The 24,460-nt window shown below is 36.3% G+C and overlaps 1 protein-coding gene across 4 annotated transcripts in view; it reads right to left on the bottom strand.

Annotated features, from left to right (window-relative positions):
- The window catches only part of CHM (CHM Rab escort protein), a 243,980-nt gene that overhangs the window by 162,038 nt on the left and 57,482 nt on the right, over positions 1 to 24,460 (bottom strand). For all 4 annotated transcript variants that reach the window (XM_072816811.1, XM_072816813.1, XM_072816812.1 and 1 more), the window contains exon 4: positions 21,906 to 22,030. In XM_072816811.1, coding sequence (XP_072672912.1) covers positions 21,906 to 22,030 — 125 coding nt within the window. The remainder of the gene's footprint in view (positions 1 to 21,905; positions 22,031 to 24,460) is intronic.

Below are 24,460 nucleotides of genomic sequence, written 5' to 3'. Positions count from 1 at the left end.
TCTTCACACATCACAAAACAAGTAATAAAATGGCGATAAATACATAGCTATCAACATTTCTGAATACAAATTAATTAAATGCTCCAATCAAAAAACATAGGATGTCAAAATGGATAACAAAACAAGACTCATCTAAAGGCTGCCTACAAGAGACTCATTTCAGACCTAAAGACACCTACACTGAATATGAGGGGATGGATAATAAACATTTATCATGCAGAGACATCAAAAGAAAGCCAGAGTAGCAATACTTATTTCAGATAAACTAGACTTTAAACCAAAGACTAATAAGAGATGAAGAAGAGTACTATATCATAATAAAGATGACTATCCAACATGAAAATCTTACAATTGTAAATATTTACACCACAACATGGGGGGCACCCAAATGTATAAAACAATTAATAAAAAACATGAAGGAACTCTTTGTTGATAATGCAGTAATACTACATGACTTTAATACCCCATTTACAACAATGGATAGATTATCTAGGCAGAAAATCAACAAGGAAACAATGGCTTGGAATGCTACATTAGGCCAGATGGACTTAACAGATATATTCAGAACACTTCATCCTAAAGCAGCAGAATACACATTCTTTTCGAGTGCACATGGGACATTCTCCAGAAGAGATCACATACTAGGTCACAAATCAGACCTTGACAACTACAATAAGACTATGATTATACCATTCATCTATTCTGACCACAATGCTATGAAACTTGAAGTCAAACACAAGAAAAGAATTTGAAAGACCACAAATACATGGAGGCTAAACAACATGTTACCAAAAAATGAATGGATCTGGGGTGCCTGTGTGGTGCAGTCAATTAAGATACAACTCTTGGTTTCAGCTCAGATGGTAATCTCAGGGTAGTGAGATTGAGCCCCGCATTGGAATCTGCATTGAATCTGCTTAAGATTCTCTCTTCCACTCCCCCTCTGCCCTTCCTGCTCATGCTCCTTCTCTCTCTCTAAAATAAGTAAATTAATCTTTAAAAAAAAAGAATGGGTCAACCAGGAAATTAAATAAAAATTTTAAAAATACATGGAAACAACAAACAAAAAAAATACATGGAAACAAATGAAAATGAAATCAAGACAGTCCAAAAAAGAGAAATCTAAAATAAACAACCTAACTTTACACCTAAAGGAGCTAGAGAAAGAAATATAAATGAGGCCTAAAGCCAGCAGAGAAAGGGAAATACAAAGCAGAAATTAATGATACAGAAAACTAAAAAATAAAAATAAAAAAAATTACCCAGAACAGAACAATGAAACTAGGAATTGGTTCCTAGAAAGAATTACTAAGTGATAATCCCACAGCCAAACTTACAGGAAAAAAAGGAGAAAGGATTCAAATAAATAAAATCACAAATAAGAGAGGAGAAATAACAACCAACTCCACAGAAATACAAACACACCACAGGAATACAATTATCAGATAATATTATGAAAATATCAGAAAATATTATGAAAAACTATATGCCAACAAATTGGACAACTTGAAGTAATGTATAAATTTCTAGAAACATATAAACTACCATAACTGAAACAGGAAGAAATAAATAACTTGAACAGACTGAGAATCAGCAAAGAAGCTGTATCAAAAGTCCAGGGTCAAATGAATTGAATTCTTCTTTTTTAAATTTTTAAAAAAAAATTTTATTGTTTTTTTAATTTAAATTCAATTAGCCAACTATACTCTATCATTTATTTCAGATGTAGTGTTCAATAATTTACCAGTCAAGTATAACACCTAGTGCCATCACAGCATGTGCCCTCCTTAATGCCCATCATCCAATTACCCCATCCCCACACACACACCTCCCCCCTCCAGCAAACCTCAGTTTGTTTCCCAGAGTTAACAGCCTCTCATGGCTTTTTTCTCTCAATGATGACTTTCCATTAGTTTCCCAACCCCTTTCCTTCTGGTCCTCTGCACTATTTCTTATATTCCACAATGGGTGAAACCATATGATAATTGTCTTTCTCTGATTTGACTTATTTCACTCAGCATAATACCCTCCAGTTCTATCTATCTATGACAATGCAAACAGTAAGTACTCATCCCTTCTGATGGCTAAACAATATTCCATTGTGTTTGTGTGTATGTGTATTTTACATCTTCTTTATCCATTCATCTGTCGATGGACATCTTGGCACTTTCTATAGTTTGGCTACTGCAGACACTGCTGCAATGAACATTGGGGCGCAGGTACCCCTTCAGATCACTACATTTGTATCATGGGGGTAAATACCTATTAGTACAATTGCTGGGTAATTCTACCAAACATTTAAAGAAGAGTTAATACCTTTTCTTCTGAAAGTATTCTAAAAAACAGAAGAGGAAGGACAACTTCCAGATTTATTCTATGAGACCAGCATTACCTTGATTCCAACACCAAAGACTCCACTAAAAAAGAGGACTACAGGCCAACATCCCTGATGAATATGGATGCAAATATTCTCAACAGGATACTAGCAAATCAAATCCAACAGCGTATTAAAAGAATCATTTGCCATGATCAAGTGGGATTTATTCCTGGGCCACAAGGGTGGTTTAATATTCAGAAGTCAATCAACAGGATACATCACATTAATTTTAAAAAAAGAAAAACATATGATCCTTTGAAAAGATACAGAAAAAGCAGTTAACAGGGTACCACATACATTCTTTATTTAAAAAAAAACTCAACAAACTAGGGTTTTATTGTGCTTCCTTTCTATTAACAACAATATTTTTGGACTTCTGCTAAGGTTAAACTTAATATCTAACTAGAAGTTATAAAGACACCAGAAAACTCCCAAAATTCCACTTAATGCACCAGTAAGCAAAATTCTGTTCATCAAAATGAACTGATCTTTCCTCATATTTAAAACTATATTAATGGCAAAAATTTTTTCTAAAATAGATAATTCAACTTTTTGAAGAAAATTTCAGAATCAAATATTAACTAAAATTTACAAATTTTAAAGTATTTGAATATAAAAACACATTTGCCAGTTTTAAGTAAATATGCCTGGATTATAAATAAACTCTCAATGGAAACTATGAGTTCAACAATGCTATTATGATTTTAACATATAAAAGAAAAAATCTGCCTTGCTAGTTCTTATAAAACTGTTCAATATCAAGAAAGATTTCACAAATGAAATCTAAAGTCATTTATATTGTCAATTTGAATTTCAAAGGCCATATACAATACAGTATAATAATAATGAGATAATTTTACCTATCTGAAAATGGTGAATACTACTTTGTCTAATGATTTTTATACTAATTGTCAAAATAATAATCTTGAGAATTTCAGGGTATAAATTCAGGAGATATCTAGTACTGCTTATCAATAAATTATATTAACAAAGTAATACCTCAAAGTTAATACAGTTTATTTATGCTCTTTATCAGTCACACTTTGAGATGAGTCAAATAAAAAATTGCCAATCAACTGATTAATTCAGCACAGGTTTTAACTATTACTTTTTCAGCCATTTGCACCTTTTTCATCACAGTATAATTGTTGCAAAAATTGTATTCTTTTAGTTGAATGTGCTTTATTCTAAAGCCAATCACAAATGATTGATTTGTGGTTTCTGGTTACCCATAAGATTATAAAATTCAGACTATCCAAAAGTTATTGTTCCAGAAATTGGCAACATAAAAAACTACTGTATTCAATTTTGAATTGCTACAGTAAAATTTATTGATATATATTTTTCTCTACTCTTTTCAACTTCACATGTTAACATATATTACAGAATATAGCTGAAATATTAACCTCTTGTCACATTTTTCCAGGAGCAAAATATCATAAGATGATGTACAGCAAGTACTGCTGGTTGTCTACACAGCAACCATTAGTCTCTTCCTCCTTGGCACAAGACCTGCAATTTTGTTCTAATATCAGGCAGAGGGTGAGCAGAACAAGGGAAAGCATCATGGCTGATTAAAGGCAATTATAGCAATTTATAGCCATTTACTGATTGACTTAGGAGTGAGTTGGTTATTCAGTTTTAGCCAATGAGACATGGTAAAGTGTGCTGGGGGCTCCTGTGAAGACTCTAGTATAATAATAATAAAAAGGGATACTATGGGTTGCTGGGTAGCTCAGTTAAGTGTCTGCCTTCAGCTCAGGTCATGATCTCAGGCTCTTGGGATCAAGCCCCACATAGGGCTACCTGCTCAACAGGGAATCTGTTTCTCCTTCTACCTCTGCACGTAAGTGCACACTCTCGAGCTCTCTCTAGCTCTCTCTCGCTCTCAATTTCTCTCAAGTAAATAAATCTTTTTCAAAAAAAAGAAAAGGGATACATATATTAGGAAAATTCCTCTTTCCTATCATGTTTAGAGGTCTTGGCTGCATGAAAACCTGTTTAAAATTCTGGCAACCACTTTGTAACTCTGGACAGAAAGCTAAGAGAAGTGCAGAGTAGCTACCCCAAAGCTCTGATGTGTTTAAAGATGCTCAATTAATGAGAAAAACTACAAAACAATCACAAAATAAGTAACAAAAGGGCAATAAATACATATCAATAATTACTTTTGATATAAATGAACTAAATGCTCCAATCAAAAGACATAAAGTGACAGAGTAGATAAAGAAAACAAGGGCATCCCGGGTGGCTCAGCGGTTTAGCGCCACCTTCAGCCCAGGGTGTCATCCTGGAGACCCGGGATCAAGTCCCACATTGGGCTCCCTGCATGGAGCCTGCTTCTCCCTCTGCTTGTGTCTCTGCCTCTCTCTCTGCATCTCTTTGTGTCTCTCATGGATAAACAGATAAAATCTTTAAAAAAAGAAAAAAAGACCCCATCTATATGCTGCCTACAAAAGACTCATTTACCTACACGTTAAAAGTGAGGAGCTGGAGAAACACTTATCATGCAAATAAATGAAAAAAAAAAAAAGAGGACAGCCAACACTTATATTGGACAAAATACACTTTAAAACAAAGACTGGGGATGCCTGGATCTTTAGTGGTTAAGCATCTGCCTTTGGCTCAGGTCATGATCCCAGGATCTTCGATGGAGTCCTGCATCAGGCTCCCTGCAGGGAGCCTGCTTCTCCCTCTGCCTATGTCTCTGCCTCTGTCTCTCATGAATAAATAAATAAATCTTGAAAAAATAAAGACTGTAACAAGAGACACAAAGGATATTATTATATAGTTGAAAAGGAGACAAACCAACAAGAGGATATATGAATTGTAAATGTTTATGCACCCAACATGGGAGCACCCAAATAGATAAAAGAGTTAATAACAACATAAAGATACTAATCGATAATAATACAATCAAGTAGGGGACTTAAAACACTCCACTTACATCAGCAGGATTCATTACCTAAACAATCAACAGGAAAACAATGGCTCTGAATGACAGGCTAGACCAGATGGATTTAACAGATATATTCACAATGTTCCATCCTAAAACAGCAAAATACACATTCTCTTCCAGTACACATGGAACATTCTCCGTAACAGATCACATACTGGGACACAAAACAAATCTTACAAGTTCAAAGACATTCAAGTCCTATAATGCACTGTTTCTGACCACAACATATGAAACTAGAAATTAAGAACAAGACAAAAATCTGGAAAGACCACACATATATAGAGGTTAAATAGCATGGTCCTAAACAACAAATGGGTCAACTAGGAAATCAAAGAAGAAATAAAAAAAAATCATGGAAACAAATGAAAATGAAAACCCAACTGTTCAAAACTTTTGAGATGCAGCAAAAGCAATTCTAAGAGAGAGTTATTCCTGTGATGCAAGGGTGGTACAATATTTGTTTTGCAAACCAATCAACATGACACATCATCACACCAATAAATGGGAAGAATAAAAACCACATGATTATTTCAAGAGATGATGAAAAAGCATTTGACAAAGTACAACATCCTTTCATGATAAAAACCCTAAACAAACTGGCCTAGAGGGAATATACCTCAACAGAATAAAGTCCTTATATGAAAAACCCTCAGCTAAAATCATACCCAATGGTGAAAAATTGAGGTTTTCCTTGAAGATCAGAAACAAGACAAGAATGTCCACTCTCACTACTTTTATAGTACTGGAAGCCCTAGCCACAGCAGACAATTAAAAAAAAAAAGGCATTCAAATTAGTAAGAAAGAAGTAAAAATTTCACTATTTGCAGATGACATGATAATATACAAACGGAATACTAAACATTCAACCAAAATATTACTAGAATTAATATATGAATTGAGTAAAATTGCAGGGTACAAAATCAATGTACAGAAATGCATTGCATTCCTTTATAGTAATAATAATAATAATAAAGCAGAAAGTGAAATTAAGAAAACAATCCCATTTACAATTGCACTAAAAGCAATAAAATATCTAGGAATAAACCTAACCAATAAAGCAAAACATCTGTACTCTGAAAACTATAAAACACTGATGAAAGGAATTTGATTATGATACGAAAAATGGAAAGACATTCCATGCTCAAGGTTTGGAAGAACAAATATTGTTAAAAATTCTGCATTACCCAATTCAATCTACAGATTTAATGCAATCTCTGTTTAAAGAGCAACAGTATTTTTCACAGAACTTGGATAATCCTAACATTTGTATGGAACCATAAAAAAAAGCCCAAATAGCGAAAGCAATCTTGAAAAACAAAAACAAAATCAGAAGTATCACAATCCCAGACTTCAAGTTATATTACAATGCTATAGTATTTTAAACAGTATGGCACCAGCACAAAATAGATACTTGTATCAAAAGAACAGAATACAAAGCCCAGAAACAAACCGACAATTACATAGTCGATTAATCTTTGACAAAAGAAGAATGAATATCCAATGGAAAAAAGACAGTCTCTTCAACAAATGGTGCTAGAAAACTTGATAGCAGTATGCGAAAGAATGAAATTGAACCACTTTTTTAAACAATACATAAAAATAAATTCAAAATGGAACAAAGACCTGAATGTGAGTCTAGAAATAATAAAAATCCTAGAAGAGAACACAGAAAGTAATTTCTCTGATATTGGTCACAGCAATAATTTTCTAGATAGGTCTCTTGAGGCATGGGAACCAAAAGCAAAAGGAAACCATCGGGACTACAGCAAAATAAAAAGCTTCTGCAAAATGAAGAAAGCAATAAGACTAAAAAAGCAACCTACAGAATGGGAGAAGATATTTGCAAATAACATATCCAATAAACAGTATCCAAAATATACAAACAACTTGTAAAACTCAATATCTTCTCCCCCAAAATAATCCAATTAAAAATGGGTAGAAGGGATGCCTGGGTGGCTCAGCAGTTGAACGTCCCTCTATGTCACTGTTTCTTTCTGTGTCTCTCAGAAATAAATAAATAAATAAAATATTTAAATAAAATAAAATAAAATGGATAGAAGACATGAAGAGCAATTTCTCCAAAGAAGACATACAGATGGCCAAAAGACACATGAAAAGATGCTCACCATCAGTCTTCATTGGGGAAATGCAAATTGAAACTACAAGACCTCACACCTGTCAGAAGGCCCAAATCCAAAAACACAAGAAAGAAATATTGGTGAGGCTGTGCAGAAAGAGGAACACCCTTGCATTGTTGATGGAAATGCCACTGCAGCCATTGTTGATGGAAATGCCACCGCAGCCACTGTGGAAATCAGTATGGAGACTCCTCAAAATATTAAAAATAGAAGGACTCGACAATCCAAGAATAGCCATATGGGGCATTTGCCCCAAAATATAAAAACACTAATTCAAAAGGATATATGCAACCCTTTGTTTATAGAACTATTATTTACAATAGCCAAATTATGGAAGCAGACCAAGCATCCACTGGCTGAATAAAGAAGATGCAGTATAGATATACAATGGAATATTATTTGGCCATAAAAAATAATGAAATCTTGCCATTTGCAATGACATGGATGGAGATAGAGAGCAAAACGCTAAGCAAAATAAGTCAGAAAAAGACAAATACCATATGATTTCACTTATATATACAATTTAAGAAACAAAATAAATAAGTGAAAAAGAAAAAAGAGAGAAAGAGAAACCAGTGAGGAGAGTCTTAACTATAGAGAATAAACTGGTGCTTACCAAAGTGGAGGTGGGTAGGACAGGTCAAAGAGGTGATGGGGATTAAAGAGTACACTTATCATGACAGTGTTGAGTAATCCCTATATAGTACACTGAAACTAATATTACACTGTATGTCAACTAACTGAATATTTAAGTCTTTATTTTTTTAAGTCTTTATTTAAATTACAGTTAGTTAACATTCAGTGTAATACTAGTTCCAGGTGTACAATATAGTACTTCAACATTTCCATACATCACTTGGTGCTCACCACAAGTACACTACTTAATCCCTATCACCTACTTAAACCATGCCCTTACTGACCTTCCCTCTGGTAACCATCCATTTGCTCTCTATAGTTAAGTAACAGGAATTTAAATGAAAACTTTAAAAAAATACTCACTGAGAATTCTGTAATCACGAACATACTGACCAACCTACCTCCCCCCTCACTTTCCCACCTACCTATCCTTTTACTAGCTTAAATTACTTTTAGTTGGGCGCTATGTCACTTACAACCTAAATCAAACTTATCTGTACACTATGAAAAAAAAAAAAAAACAGCTTCCTCTAAATTGTAACAATTACATTTTTAAAATGTATTCCTTTATCTTACTGATATTACTCCATTTTTGCCCAGGAAGTTCATGTTACTTATATCATTTTTAAGTTAAAATTTTAGAATCCAAAATTAGAAAGTAGAATTTTAGGTTACCGTTAAAGTAATATCTTTATTTCATTATGTACTAGAGAATTGGTTCATCTGCAAATCTATGAGGACAGTTTTCATCCTGATTTACCATCATGATGCCTTAATACTGTATATAGAAAACCCAAAAGACTCCACCCCAAGATTCCTAGAACTCATACAGCAATTCAGCAGTGTGGCAGGATACAAAATCAGTGCCCAGAAATCCGTGGCAATTCTATACACTAACAATGAGACTGAAGAAAGAGAAATGAAGGAGTCCATCCCATTTACAATTGTACCCAAAAGCATAAGATAGCTAGGAATAAACCTAACCAAAGAAGTAAAGGTTCTATACCCTAAAAACTACAGAAGACTTCTGAAAGAAATTGAGGAAGACACAAAGAGATGGAAAAATATTCCATGCTCATGGATTGGAAGAATTAATATTGTGAAAATGTTCTACCCACGGCAATTTACACATTTAATGCAATCCCTATCAAAATACCATGGACTTTTTCAGAGAGTTGAAACAAATCATCTTTACGACTTTCTTTCAGAAAAGACCCCAAATAGACAGGGGAATATTAAAAAAGAAAACCAGAGCCAGGGCATCACAATGCCAGATTGCAGGTTGTACTACAAAGCTGTGGTCATCAAGACAGTACTGGCACAAAAACAGACACATAGATCAATTGAACAGAATAGAGAACCCAGAAGTGGACCCTCAACTCTATGGTCAACATAGACATTCGACAAAGCAGAAAAGGCTATCCACTGGAAAAAGGACAGTCTCTTCAATAAATGGAGCTGGGAAAATTAGACAGCCAAATGCAGAAGAATGAAACTGCACCATTCTCTTACACCATACACAAAGATAAACTCAAAATGGATGACAGATCTAAATGTGAGACAAGATTCCATCAAAATCCTAGAGGAGAACACAGGCAACACCCTTTTTGAACTTGGCCACAGCAACTTCTTGCGAGATACATCCAGGAATGCAAATGAAACAAAAGCAAAAATGAATTATTGGGACTTCATCAAGATAAAAAGCTTCTGCACAGCAAAAGAAACAGTCAACAAAACTAAAAGACAACCTACAGAATGGGAGAAGATATTTGCAAATGACCTATCAGATAGAGGGCTAGTATTCAAGATCTATAAAGAACTTATGAAACTCAGCAGCAAAGAAACAAACCATCCAATCATGAAATGGGCAAAAGACATAACCAGAAATTTCACAGAGGAAGACATAGACATGGCCAACAAGCACATGAGAAAATGCTCTGCATCACTTGCCATCAGGGAGATACAAATCAAAACCACAATGAGATACCACCTCACCCCAGTGAGAATGGTGAACATTAACAAGGCAGGAAACCACACGTTGGAGAGGATGTGGAGAAGGGGAACTCTGGCACTTTTGGAGGGAATGTGAACTGGTATAGCCACTCTAGAAAACTGTGTGGAGGTTCCTCAAAGAGTTAAAAATAGACCTGCCCTAAGACCTAGCAATTGCACTGCTAGGGATTTACCCCAAAGATACAGATGCAGTGAAAAGCTGAGATAACTGCACTGCAATGTTTATAGCAACAATGTCCACAATAACCAAACTGTGGAAGGAGCCTCGGTGTCCATCAAAAATTAATGGATAAAGAAGATGTGGTTTATTTATACAATGGAATACTACTCAGGCATTAGAAACGACAAATACCCACCATTTGCTTCAATGTGGAACTGGAGGGTATTATTCTGAGTGAAATAAGTCAATCATAGAAGGACAAACATTATATGGTCTCATTCATTTGGGGAATATAAAAATTAGTGAAAGGGAATAAAGGGGAAAGGAGAGAAAATGAGTGAAAATATCAGAGAGGGTGACAAAACATGAGGGACATCTAACTCTGGGAAACGAACAAGGAGTAGTGGAAAGGGAGGTGGGTGGGGGGTGGGGGTGACTGGGTGTTGGGCACTGAGGGGGGCACTTGGCAGGATAAGCACTGGGTGTTATGCTAGATGTTGGCAAATTGAACTCCAATTAAAAAAAGAAAACAAAGTCAACAATAATAAAAATATAATGCACTATCCTATATTTTATATTAGAGTATGGTGTTACCGACTTTCCATGTAATTTGAGGTATTTCTTTTTTATTTCAGCAGTTTTCCAAGCAGTTGTGATGAGTTTGCACTGATTTATTTGCATCCTTGACCTGACCTCCTTGTAATCAAAAATTAAAAATCAAGAGGCTGCTGGTTATGACTACAATATTGTTTATGGCCTAGAGATACATATTTTTAAAAGATTTTATTTATTCATGAGAGACACAGAAAGAGAGAGAGGCAGAGACACAGGCAGGGGGAGAAGCAGGCTCCATGCATGGAGCCCGATGTGGGACTTGATTCCAAGTCCCCAGGATCACACCCTGGGCTGAAGGCGGCGCTAAACCACTGAGCGACCAAGGCTGCCCGAGATACATATTTTACTCTCTTTTGATGAAATAACAAGTTGTCAACATGAGAATCAAATCATAGATTTTGGCCTAATATACATCAACTCTATAAATAAGCAAACATATCTGGTCTAAAATGAAAAAAGAAGTCATATGTCAACATACATATGATTATAAAGCTGTCTTTAACATGATATTTGGGAAATTTACCAAAATATTAAAAACAGTATTCTATCTATGTAGTGTATCAAGGACTGAAGTTTGATTTCTATTTGTTTGATGCAACTAGCTACAATAGATTCTTGGTACGAATGACCATTAAAGTAACCATTATTTTTGGTAGCTTGTGGATTAATCAGTTGTGTACAGAAACAAGACAATTAGCAAATGAGAGACCATAAATGACTAGCCATCATTAGGTATAATTACAAAGTCATCAGAAAGTGGTAACAACTTTCTTTTTGGAAACAAAATGCACATTAAGTGAGGCTAAGAATAAGGAGAAAACATAATTAACTTGTGGTGTGTGGCTACAGACAGAAAACATATGACTCTCAACAGGAAACAGACTCTTTAAAAAAGAACAAGTCAATGAAGAGGAATATATAAAACTGTTCCTCTTTGTATAAGACATGATTGTCTATGTAAAAATCCCATAGAATCTATAAAAATATAATCCCCAGAACTTAAAAGTTCAGCAAGATGCCAGGATACAAGTCAATACATAAATACCAAATGCATTTGTAGATACTCATAATGAACGTAGTCAACATTAAAAAGACAATGCCACTTATAATTGCCCCAAAGATAAGTAAATACTCATGTACACCACAATTAACAAAACATGCATAGAGTTGGAACGCTGAAAATTACAAAATTCTGTAGAAAGAAATCAAAGTCAACCTACATAAATGGTGAAACATATCTTATCAATGAATTGGAAGACTCAAAATAATAAAGTTATCAATTCCCTTCAAGTTGATATATAGTATTAATGCAATTCCTATCAAAATTCCAACAACATTTTCTAGACAGAGAAAAGCTTATTAAAACATTTATCTGAAAAGGCACAAACTCTGGAATAGCTAAAACAATCTTGATAAAAGAGACTAAATTTGACTAATTATTCTACCTGATTTTAATCCCTAACAGAGCTGCAATAATCAAGATGGTAAGGTATTGGTGTGAGGAAAAAAACATACACATCAATGGTATAGAATATAAAATACACAAATATACTCATCCAAGTACAACTGATTTGACAAATATGCAAAATTAATTCAGTGGAGGAAAAACAACCTTTAAAACAAATAGTGCCAAAGTAATTGGATAATCTTATGTTAAAAAAATTAACGATCTAAACCTCACACCTTATACAAAAATTAACTCAATGTAGATCACAAGGTAAAACATAAAACATAAAACCATAATTTGTTTTTGAAAAACAGGAGAAAATATTCTGGATCTATACCGAAGAAAAAAGTGATAAATTGGACCTTATCAAAATTTAAAACATTTCACCTGCAAAATATCCTACTTCAAGAGGATGAGAGACAATCTACAGACTTGGAGGAAATATATGCAGACTATATACCTAACAAAGGACACATATATAAAACAAAAATCCACATGAAAAAGCCAATCCAATTAAAAAATGAGCAAAAGATATGAACACTTTCACCAAAAAGGATGTAAGACTGGCAAGCAAGCACATGAAAGGATATTTAAAATCAGACATCAGGGAAATGCAAATTAAAACTGCAATAAGAAAAAAAATTAAAAAATAAAATAAAATAAAACTGCAATGAGATATCACTACACACCTATCAGAATGGCAAAAAAGTGAAAACACTAAATGTTGGTGAGCATGTAGAGAAATAGAATCATGAAATTCTGATGGAAATGTAAAATGGTACAGATCCTCTGGAAAACAGTTTCTCAGTTTCTTTTAAAACCAAACATGTAATTAGCGTATGACCCATTAATTATATACTTGGGTATTTATCCCAGACAAATGAAAACTTATGTTCACACAGAATCCTATGAACAAATATTCATAGCAGCTTTTTTGTAACAGAAAGAAGGGAAAAAAGCCGAGATGTTCTTCAATGGGTGACTAAAACTAAACTTTGGTATATACATACCACGGAATACTATTTAGCAATAACAACAAACGAGCTGCTAATGAATGCAACCACCTGGATGAATCCTCAAGCAACTACAATGAGAGAAAGACAATGGCAAAAGATGACATACTATACATTTCAAATTAGATAACACTCTCAAAATGACAAAATAATAGAACTGGAAGAGAGATTAGTAATTAACGAAAACTAGAAATTGGGGAAATGGTAGAAAGGAGATGAGCCATGGTTAGAAAATAGAAACAGGAAAGATCTTTGGGATGACGTACGTCCTCAGTTCTGTAAACTGACATATATGTTAAAATTATATACAAAACTAAACACATACTCATTCCCGACCTCCACAAAATGTAACATTAACATCATTAATAAGGTATATATAAAAAAGCAACAAAAACAAGCGAAGAAACTATATCGTAATTTTCCGTTATTTACAAAAGGGAACTCCAAAAGATTTTTTGATATAGCTAACAAGAATGTCAAGGATCTATTTATTGCAATGATACTCTTTCTTATTCACATCAATAAAAGAAAATAGAAGATGATGGAAGATTAAGGGCCCCAAATCACCTGTCCCCACCAACTTACCTAGATAACTTTCAAATCATAATGAAAACCTACTAATTCAGTCTGAGATTTAACGAGAGAACAGCTGGAGGGCTACAGTGAGAAGAGTTTGCGCTTCTATCAAGGTAGGAAGACAGAAAAAAAAATAATAAAGAAATAAAAAAGCATCCAAGGGGGAGGGGCCCCCACCAGATACCAGGCTAAGGCCATGCGGCGAGTGCCCACAGGTCAGGAAAGCCGAGTCTCGGAGAAGCAGGAGCTTCTTCCCGAACGGACAGGCTCTCGGAGGAGCTCCGGCAGGATCTCAGGAGGGGCAAGGATGCCCTCAGGCTCCCAGGGACACTAAGAGAGGACCTGCGGGGGGAGAGAGCGCCACACACCAGGCCAAGCTTCCTAAAGGGCTGCAGCACCCGCCCAGCGGGGCCCCCAGAACAAATCCAGCGGCGGCTCAGGCAGCGGTTCCCCACGAGAGGGCTGCACAGCCCCGGAAGCAAGATTCCAGAGGCGCAGGCCCGGGAGCCCAGAGCGCTGGGGGACAACAGCCCATGATTCGGCGATACACCCAGGACATGCAGAGGACGGAAGGGCCCAGGACAGCGAGGGCGCTCCTGACAACGCACCCCCCGCCCTCAGAGCATTCAGGCCACTGCGGACTGAGACCTGCGGCAGTTACTGAGGGATATGACTCCAGAGCTGGAGAGCTGGTCTCCACCACTGTTGTTGTTCCTCCTGCTGTCACCTTGTACCTGGGCATGAGGAGGGCCTCACAGGATAAACAGCTCCCACAAAGCCATGCACCTGGCAGGGGGATGGGGAGCTACCCCAGGTGCACACACCTCAGAATGAGCACAGCAGAGCCCTCCCCCAGAAGACTAGCTAGAAGGACAGGAGAAAAGCAAGTTCTTGACCAAGCAGCAATGGAAAGTTCGAGGGGAAGTCAAGGAATCTACAGTATATAGAATCAGAGGATACTTCCCACCTAGTTTTTTGTTTTCTGTTTGTTCCCCCCCTCCTTTTTTTTCCTCTTTTTCTTTTCTTCTTTTCTCTTTTGTCTCTCTCTCACTGAACCATGCACCTGGCAGGGGGCAGAGTAGCTCCCCCAAGCGCTAACACCTGAAAATCAGCACGGCAGGCACCTCCCCCAGAAGACCAGCTAGACAGAGAGGGGAAAAACAAATTATTGGGCAAATTATTGACCAGGCAGCACTGGAAAGTTCCAGGGGAAGTCAAGGGATTTACAGTATACAGAATTAGAGGATACCACCCTAATGTTTTGTTTTTTTTATTTGCTTCCCTCCCCTATTTTTTCTTCTCTTTCTCTTTTTACTCTTTCTTTTCTTTTTCTTTTTTTTTCTTTCTTTTTCTTTATTTCTTTCTCTTCTCTCTTTTCTCCTTTTCCCAATACAACATGTTTTTCGCCACTCCGCTCTGAGCAAAATGACGAGAAGGAAAACCTCCCCTCAAAAGAAAGAAATCAGAAACAGTCCTCTCCCACAGAGTTACAAAATTTGGATTACAATTCAATGTCAGAAAGCCAATTCAGAAGCACTATTAGAGAGCTACTAGTGGCTCTACAAAAAAGCATAAAGGACTCATGAGACTTCATGACTGCAGAATTTAGATCTAAACAGGCAGAAATTAAAAATCAATTAAATGAGATGCAATCCAAACTAGAGGTCCTAACGATGAGGATTAACAAGGTGGAAGAATGAGTGAATGACATAGAAGAAAAGTTTATGGCAAAGAGGGAAACTGAGGAAAAAAGAGACAAACAATTAAAAGATCGTGAGGATATTTTAAGGAAAATAAGTGACAGCCCAAGGAAGAAAAATCTACGTTTCACTGGGGTTCCCGAGGGCGCCGAAAAGGACAGAGGGCCAGAATATGTATTTGAACAAATCATAGCTGAAAACGTTCCTAATCTGGGAAGGGAAACAGGCATTCAGTTACAAGAAATAGAGAGATCCCCCCTAAAATCAATAAAAACCGTTCAACACCTCGACATTTGATAGTGAAGCTTGCAAATTCCAAAGATAAAGAAAAGATCCTTAAAGCAGCAAGAGACAAGAAATCCCTAAATTATCTGGGGAGGAATATAAGATTAACAGCAGACCTCTCCACAGAGACCTGGCAGGCCAGAAAGGGCTGGCAGGATATACTCAAGGTCCTAAATAAGAAAAACATGTAGCCAAGAATACTTTATCCGGCAAGGCTCTTATTCAAAATGGAAGGAGAGATAAAGAGCTTCCAAGACAGGCAGGAACTGAAAGAATATGTAACCTCTAAACGAGCTCTGTAACAAATTTAAAGGGGGACTCTTAAAATTCCCCTTTAAGAAGAGGTCCAATGCAACAATCCACAAAAACAGGGACTGAATAGGTATTATGATGACACTAAATTCCTATCTTTCAATAGTAACTCTGAACGTGAATGGGATTAATGACCCCATGAAAAGGCGCAGGGTGTCAGACTGGATAAAAAAGCAGGACCCATCTATTTGCTGTCTATAAGAGACTCATTTTAGACATGAGGACACCTACAGCCTGAAAAGAAAAGGTTGGAGAACCATTTACCATTCAAATGGTCCTCAAAAGAAAGCAAGGGTAGCCATCCTTATATCAGACAAACTAAAATTTATCCGGAAGACTCTAGTGAAAGATGAAGAGGGACACTATATAACACTTAAAGGATCATTCCAACAAGAGGATTTAAGAATCATCAATATGTATGCACCGAATGCGGGAGCTGCAAAAACATCAATCAATTAATAACCAAACTTAAGACATACTTAGATAATAATACATTTATACTTGGTGACTTCAATGTAGTTCTTTCTACAATCGATAGGTTTTCTAAGCACATCTCCAAAGAAACAAGAGCTTTAAATGATACACGGGACCAGATGGATTTCACAGATATCTACAGAACTTTACATCCAAACTCAACTGAATACACATTCTTCTCAAGTGTACATGGAACGTTCTCCAGAATAGACCACATACTGGGTCAAAAATCAGGTATGAACTGATACCAAACGACTGGGATCATCCCCTGCATATTCTCAGATCATAATGCCTTGAAATTAGAACTAAATCACAACAATAAGTTCGGAAGGACTTCAAACACATGGAGGTTAAGGACCATCTTGCTAAAAGATGAAAGGGTCAACCAGGAAATTAAGCAGAATTAAAAAGATTCATGGAAAAATAATGAGAATGAAGATTCAACCATTCAAAATCTTTGGGATAAAACAAAAGCAGTCCTGAGGAGGAAATACATCGCAATACAAGCATCCATACAAAAACTGGAAAGAACTCAAATACAAAAGCTAACCTTACACCTAAAGGAGCTAGAGAAAAAAATAGGAAATAGATCCTACACCCAGCAGAAGAAGAGAGTTAATAAAGATTCGAGCAGAACTCAACGAAATCGAGACCAGAAGAACTGTGGAACAGATCAACAAAACCAGGAGTTGGTTCTTTGAAAGAATTAATAAGATAGATAAACCAATAGCCAGCCTTATTAAAAAGAAGAGAGAGAAGACTCAAATTAATACAATCATGAATGAGAAAGGAGAGATCACTACCAACACCAAGGAAATACGAACGATTTTAAAAACATATTATGAACAGCTAAACGCCAATGAATTAGGCAATCTAGAAGAAATGGACGCATTTCTGGAAAGCCACAAATTACCACAACTGGATCAGGAAGAAATAGAAAAACTAAACAGGCCAATCACCAGGGAGGAAATTGAAGCAGTCATCAATAACCTTCCATGACACAAAAGTACAGGGCCAGATGGCTTCCCTGCGGAATTCTATCACATGTTTAAAGAAGAAACCGTATCTATTCTATTAAAGCGGTTTGGAAAGATGGAAAGAGATGGAGTACTTCCAAATTCTTTCTATGAGGCCAGCATCACCTTAATTCCAAAACCAGACAAAGTCCCCACCAAAAAGGAGAATTATAGATCAATATCCCTAATGAACATGGATGCAAAAATTCTCAAAAAGATACTAGCCAATAGGATACAAGAGTACATTAAGAAGATTATTCAACATAACCAAGGAGGATTTATCCCCGGGATGCAAAGCTGGTTCAACACCCATAAAACAATCAATGTGATTCATCATTTCAGCAATAGAAAAACCAAGAACCATATGATCCTCTAAATAGATGCAGAGAAAGCATTTGGCAAAATGCAGCATCCATTCCTGATCAAAACTCTTCAGAGTGTAGAGATAGAGGGAACATTCCTCTGCATCTTAAAAGCCATCTACGAAAAGCCCACAGGAAATATCATTCTCCAAGGGGAAGCACTGGGAGCATTTCCCCGAAGATCAGGAACAAGACAGGGATGTCCACTTTCACCACTGCATTTCAACAGAGTACTAGAAGTCCTAGCCTCAGCAATGAGACAACAAAAACACATACAAGGCATTCAAATTGGCAAAGAAGAAGTCAAGCTCTGCCTCTTCACTGATGACATGATACTCTATGCAGAAAACCCAAAAGCCTCCACCCCAAGATTGCTAGAACTCATATAGCAATTCAGCAGTGTGGCACGATACAAACACAATGCCCAGAAGTCAGTTGCACTTCTATACACTAACAATGAAACTGAAGAAAGAGAAATGAAGGAGTCAATCCCATTGACAATTGCACCCAAAAGCATAAGATACCTAGGAATAAACCTAACCAGAGGTAAGGTCTATACCCTAAAAACTATAGAACGCTTCTGAAAGAAATTGAGGAAGACACAAAGAGAAGGAAAAATATTCCATGCTCATGGATTGGCAGAATTAATATTGTGAAAAGGTCAATGTTACCCAGGGCAATTTACACGTTGAATGCAATGCCTATCAAAATACCATGGACTTTCTTCAGAGAGTTAGAACAAATTATTTTAAGATTTGTGTGGAATCAGAAAAGACACCGAATAGCCAGGGCAATTTTAAAAAAGAAAACCATAGCTGGGAGCATCACAATGCCAGATTTCAGGTTGTACTACAAAGCTGTGGTCCTCAAGACATGTGGTACTGGCACAAAAACAGACACATAGATCAGTGGAACAGAATAGAGAATCCAGAAGTTGACCCTGAACTTTATGGGCAACTAATATTCGATAAAGGAGGAAAGACTATCCATTGGAAGAAAGACAGTCTCTTCAATAAATGGTGCTGGGAAAATTGGACATCCACATGCAGAAGAATGAAACTAGACCACTCTCTTTCACCATACACAAAGATAAACTCAAAATGGATGAAAGATCTAAATGTGAGACAAGATTCCATCAAAATCCTAGAGAAGAACACAGGCAACACCCTTTTTGAACTCGGCCACAGTAACTTCTTGCAAGATACATCCGCGAAGGCAAAAGAAACAAAAGCAAAAATGAACTATTGGGACTTCATCAAGATAAGAAGCTTTTGCACAGCAAAGGATACAGTCAACAAAACTAAAAGACAACCCACAGAATGGGAGAAGATATTTGCAAATGATGTATCAGATAAAGGGCTAGTTTCCAAGATCTATAAAGAACTTATTAAACTCAACACCAAAGAAACAAACAATCCAATCATGAAATGGGCAAAAGACATGAACAGAAATCTCACAGAGGAAGACATAGACATGGACAACATGCATATGAGAAAATGCTCTGCATCACTGGCCATCAGGGAAATACAAATCAAAACCACATTGAGATACCACCTCACACCAGTGAGAATGGGGCAAATTAACAAGGCAGGAAACAACAAATGTTGGAGAGGATGCGGAGAAAAGGGAACCCTCTTACACTGTTGGTGGGAATGTGAACTGGTGCAGCCACTCTGGAAAACTGTGTGGAGGTTCCTCAAACAGTTAAAAATATACCTGCCCTACGACCCAGCAATTGCACTGTTGGGGATTTACCCCAAAGATACAAATGCAATGAAACGCCAGGACACCTGCACCCCGGTGTTTATAGCAGCAATGGCCATGATAGCCAAACTGTGGAAGGAGCCTCGGTGTCCAACGAAAGATGAATGGATAAAGAACATGTGGTTTATGTATACAATGGAATATTACTCAGCTATTAGAAATGACAAATACCCACCATTTGCTTCAACGTGGATGGAACTGGAGGGTATTATGCTGAGTGAAGTAAGTCAGTCGGAGAAGGACAAACATGATATGTTCTCATTCATGTGGGGAATATAAATAATAGTGAAAGGGAATATAAGGGAAGGGAGAAGAAATGTGTGGGAAATATCAGAAAGGGAGACAGAACGTAAAGACTGCTAACTCTGGGAAACGAACTAGGGGTGGTAGAAGGGGAGGAGGGCGGGGGGTGGGAGTAAATGGGTGACGGGCCCTGGGGATTATTCGGTATGTTAGTAAATTGAACACCAATAAAAAATAAATTAAAAAAAAAAAAAGATCTAAATTTGAGACAAGATTCCATCAAAATCCTAGAGAAGAACACAGGCAACATCCTTTTTGAACTTGGCCACAGTAACTTCTTTCAAGTTTCATCCCGGAAGGCAAATGAAACAAAAGCAAAAAATGAACTATTGGGACTTCATCAAGATAAGAAGCTTTTGCACAGCAAAGAATACAGTCAACAAAACTGAAAGACAACCTACAGTATGGGAGAAGATATTTACAAATGACGTATCCGATAAAGGGCTAGTTTTCAAGATCTATAAAGAACTTATTAAACTCAACACCAAAGAAATAAACAATCCAATCATGAAATGGGCAAAAGACATGAAGAGAAATCTCACAGAGGAAGACATAGACATGGCCAAGAAGCACATGAGGAAATGCTCCACATCACTTGCCTTCAGGGAAATACAAATCAAAACCACAATGAGATACCACCTCACACCAGTGAGAATGGGGAAAATTAACAAGGCAGGAAACCACAAATGTTGGAGAGGATGTGGAGAAAAGGGAACCCTCTTGCGCTGTTGGTGGGAATGTGAACTGGTGCAGCCACTCTGGAAAACTGTGTGGAGGTTCCTCAAAGAATTAAAAATAGATGTGCCCTACGACCCAGCAATTGCAGTGCTGGGGATTTACCCCAAAGATACAGATGCAGTGAAACACCGGGACACCTGCACCCCGATGTTTATAGCAGCAATGTCCACAATAGCCAAACTGTGGAAAGAGCCTCAGTGTCCATCGAAAGATGAATGGATAAAGAAGATGTGGTATATGTATACAATGGAAATACTCAGCCATTAGAAACGACAAATACCCACCATTTGCTTCAATGTGGATGGAACTGGAGGGTATTATGCTAAGTGAAATAAGTCAATCAGAGAAGGACAAAGATTATATGGTCTCATTCATTTGGGGAATATAAAAATTAGTGAAAGGGAATAAAGGGGAAAGGAGAAAAAATAAGTGGGAAATATCAGAAAGGGATACAGAACATGAAAGACTCCTAACTCTGGGAAATGAACTTGGGGTGGTGGAAGGGGAGGTCAGCGGGGGGCGTGGGGGGCGGGGGAGGGTGACTGGGTGGCGGTTACTGATGTGAGCAGTTGATGGGATGAGCACTGGGTGTTATTCTGCATGTTGACAAATTGAACACCAATAAAAATAAATTTATTAAAAAAAGAATTAAATAATCCTGGGTTTTAATCTTGGGCTCTTCCACTATCTAGGCTAGGTATGGTCGTCTTGACATTTTTCAAGCCATGGGACCTTCAGCAAATTAATCTCTACAATGAGAATTGCGTAAAAACTGCAATTCGTACTATCTGTTCTATCCAAGCACAGGACGGTTTTAAGAATCAAGTCATTAATGTAACATGTTATTATCATCACTATCATCTAAGCAGAGAAAACTGAAAGTTGTATTTCAAAACAGGCAAACCATTTTATCAATTGACTTTTAGCAACCAATGTCATATGTTGGCTTCTTCCGAATAGATGTCAATAAGAAGTTATTAATTTGGTTTATCCTAAATAATTACTAACTTTACATACCTGGCATAACAAAACACTTCCACATGTTGAATGGTTTTATCCTTCCTGCTAAGAGCAATGGCTTCTTCATTTTCAAGAATCTGCTCTTGCCATGCTGGGCCTTCATTCACAATGTCACTGTTTTCCTAAGCAAAATATAGATCAGAAATTTTAATTAAATTGGGCAATCAGAACCTCTACTTTTTTGTGAAAATATAGACCTTTTTCAATCAATGTTTTGCCTTTGATCCCATCAGAATTCTGAAATGACTCTAGCATAGTGTGCCATCTCAAAGAAGAGAGAAGAAAATTGTGTAAAAACCTATCCTATCAAAAGCTAGCTCTGGTTTACAGATTTCTATCAGGATATCTGACAGTATGATACAGTCATTGGATGTGCCTGTTTTGACATTATTTAAGAACTAAGACAACCCTCTATCTGCTGAAAATCAAGTGTGTCTGTTCTACATATTACTTTTTATTAAGAAAGTTTTTGCATTTTATTGTCCAAAAGCAGGCTCATAATTACTTCATTCTACTTGTTTTTAGGTATTTGAAGGTCAGTCAATAGCCATACCAAATTCTGATTATATATATAAGTATTTTTGAAAAATATTCAGCCCACTGTAAATGTAAGACTATATAATAATCCTCTAAATGTCTTATATTAAGAAAGACAATAAAACAATAATATATGTATGCAAACTTATAAGGGTTGAAAACTTCAAAACTTTCAATAATTTCTAATTATACTTTATGGAAATAAATTATATGTAGAGCAATATTTTAATACAGGAGTTTTTTGCAAAATTCAGGATATACTTTTTCTATATGTTAAGGCTCAATTTTTAATATTCTTAAAATTTTAAACTATTTGATACACATTGCTTAGAAAAATGTTTAAAATATATATTTTCAAAGAACTAGTCATGGGGAAAAAGAACTAGTAATAAAATATAACTATAATATTGTTTAAGTAAAATCACCTTAGGAAATTTCTAAACTTACAGATTTCATAAAATAGGACAATATTTTAAAGGAGGAAATACAGTAATTTGAAATGACCTGATTGGTAGTTTTGCATATTTATAGTAGTCACCTGACAAAATCAGTAAAAACAAAGCCAATAAAAATTTAATGTAAATTTATTAATTTTTTTTTCTAAGGTAGGACTGACTTGGTTTTGGCTCGGTTTATGATCTCAGGGTCCTAGTATGAAGCCCCAGGTCAGGTTCTGTGCTCAGAGAGGAGTTTGCTTTTCTCTCTCCCTTTGCCCCTCCCTCCCACTCACACATTTTCTCTCTCTAAAATAAATAAATGTTTTAAACAAGGCTTTTTCTGGAGACACCTGGGTGGCTCAGGTCATGATTCCAGGGCTCTGGGATTGAGTCTTGCATGAGGCTCCCCACAGGGAGCCTGCGTCTCTTCCTCTGCCTATATCTCTGCCTGTGTCTCTCATGAATAAATAAATAAAATCTTGCCCCAAAAAAGGCTTTTTTTTCTCCTGAATTTAACATTTTAAGGTGAAGAAAGGTAGGGAAGACATCCCTTATTATTAAGTGTAATTATGAGATAGTGTTAAACATCCCAACATAGGTAAAAAAATGAGGTGAAATACAGGAACTCTAAATGTGAAAACATGGGGTTACCAACCTGAATGAAGAAAAGACTAGATCAGTAGACAAAGAATGAAAGGGGAAAGGATATGGTGAAAGAGTCAAGATGCTGGAGTAGAAGAACCACTAAAATAAACATCTACAAAAATATTTTAATAAATCGAATCTATTATTAAAATTTATTTTATAAAATTCCCTCCACTCACCAGAAGTTCTCCATTCAGAAAACTGAGGTATTTTTATTGTCTTTGCTGTGAGTATCTAGGTTAAATTTTCTCATGGAAGTACTAAATATGGTAAATATAGTAAATAAGATAACCCTTCACATACTTCCTAAGACTAAGGTTCAAAATAGGATTTCTAATTCACACAAATATATGAATATTAAGGCACATATATAAATCAGCTAAATATCTATTAGTAACATTTACTTTCTTGATTTACAAAGTTTGTATTACATGCAATATTACTTTCCAACAATTGTTTCTCCACACTCTCACTTCATGCAACAGTATTATTCAAACTGAATCTTCACTGCATCTTCAACATCACTATCTTTGTCATCACTAGAAGCACTTTATAAGTCACCTACCATTAATTAATCAGTACAACTACAATGCTTAGTGTGGTGCTTGGCACATGGTAAGTGCTTAATAAGTCTTAGCTTATATTATTTTTAGCTAACTGTATCTAATTTTCTAGAATTTATCACCCTCCTTTCCCAACCGTTTAAACTATTTTGAGATATAGCAGTTTCTGATTCCATGCATGATGCTCACAGTAGGATATTCACTTGAAGCCACATGTACCATTCACATAAAATTAGGACACTTTTTTAATGTCATAAAAATCAATAAACTACATGACACAACCAACTCCACACATTACTATGGTGTAAATGTCTTCTAAAAAACTTCTTGGGGGGCAGGGCGGGGCAAGATGGCTGAGGAGGAGGGTCCC

The sequence above is a fragment of the Canis lupus genome, chromosome X, assembly GCF_048164855.1.
Source record: "Canis lupus baileyi chromosome X, mCanLup2.hap1, whole genome shotgun sequence".
Taxonomy (NCBI): Eukaryota; Metazoa; Chordata; class Mammalia; order Carnivora; family Canidae; genus Canis; species Canis lupus.
The sequence above is the reverse complement of the archived record's forward strand: the minus strand, read 5'-3'. Positions and strand labels throughout refer to the sequence as shown.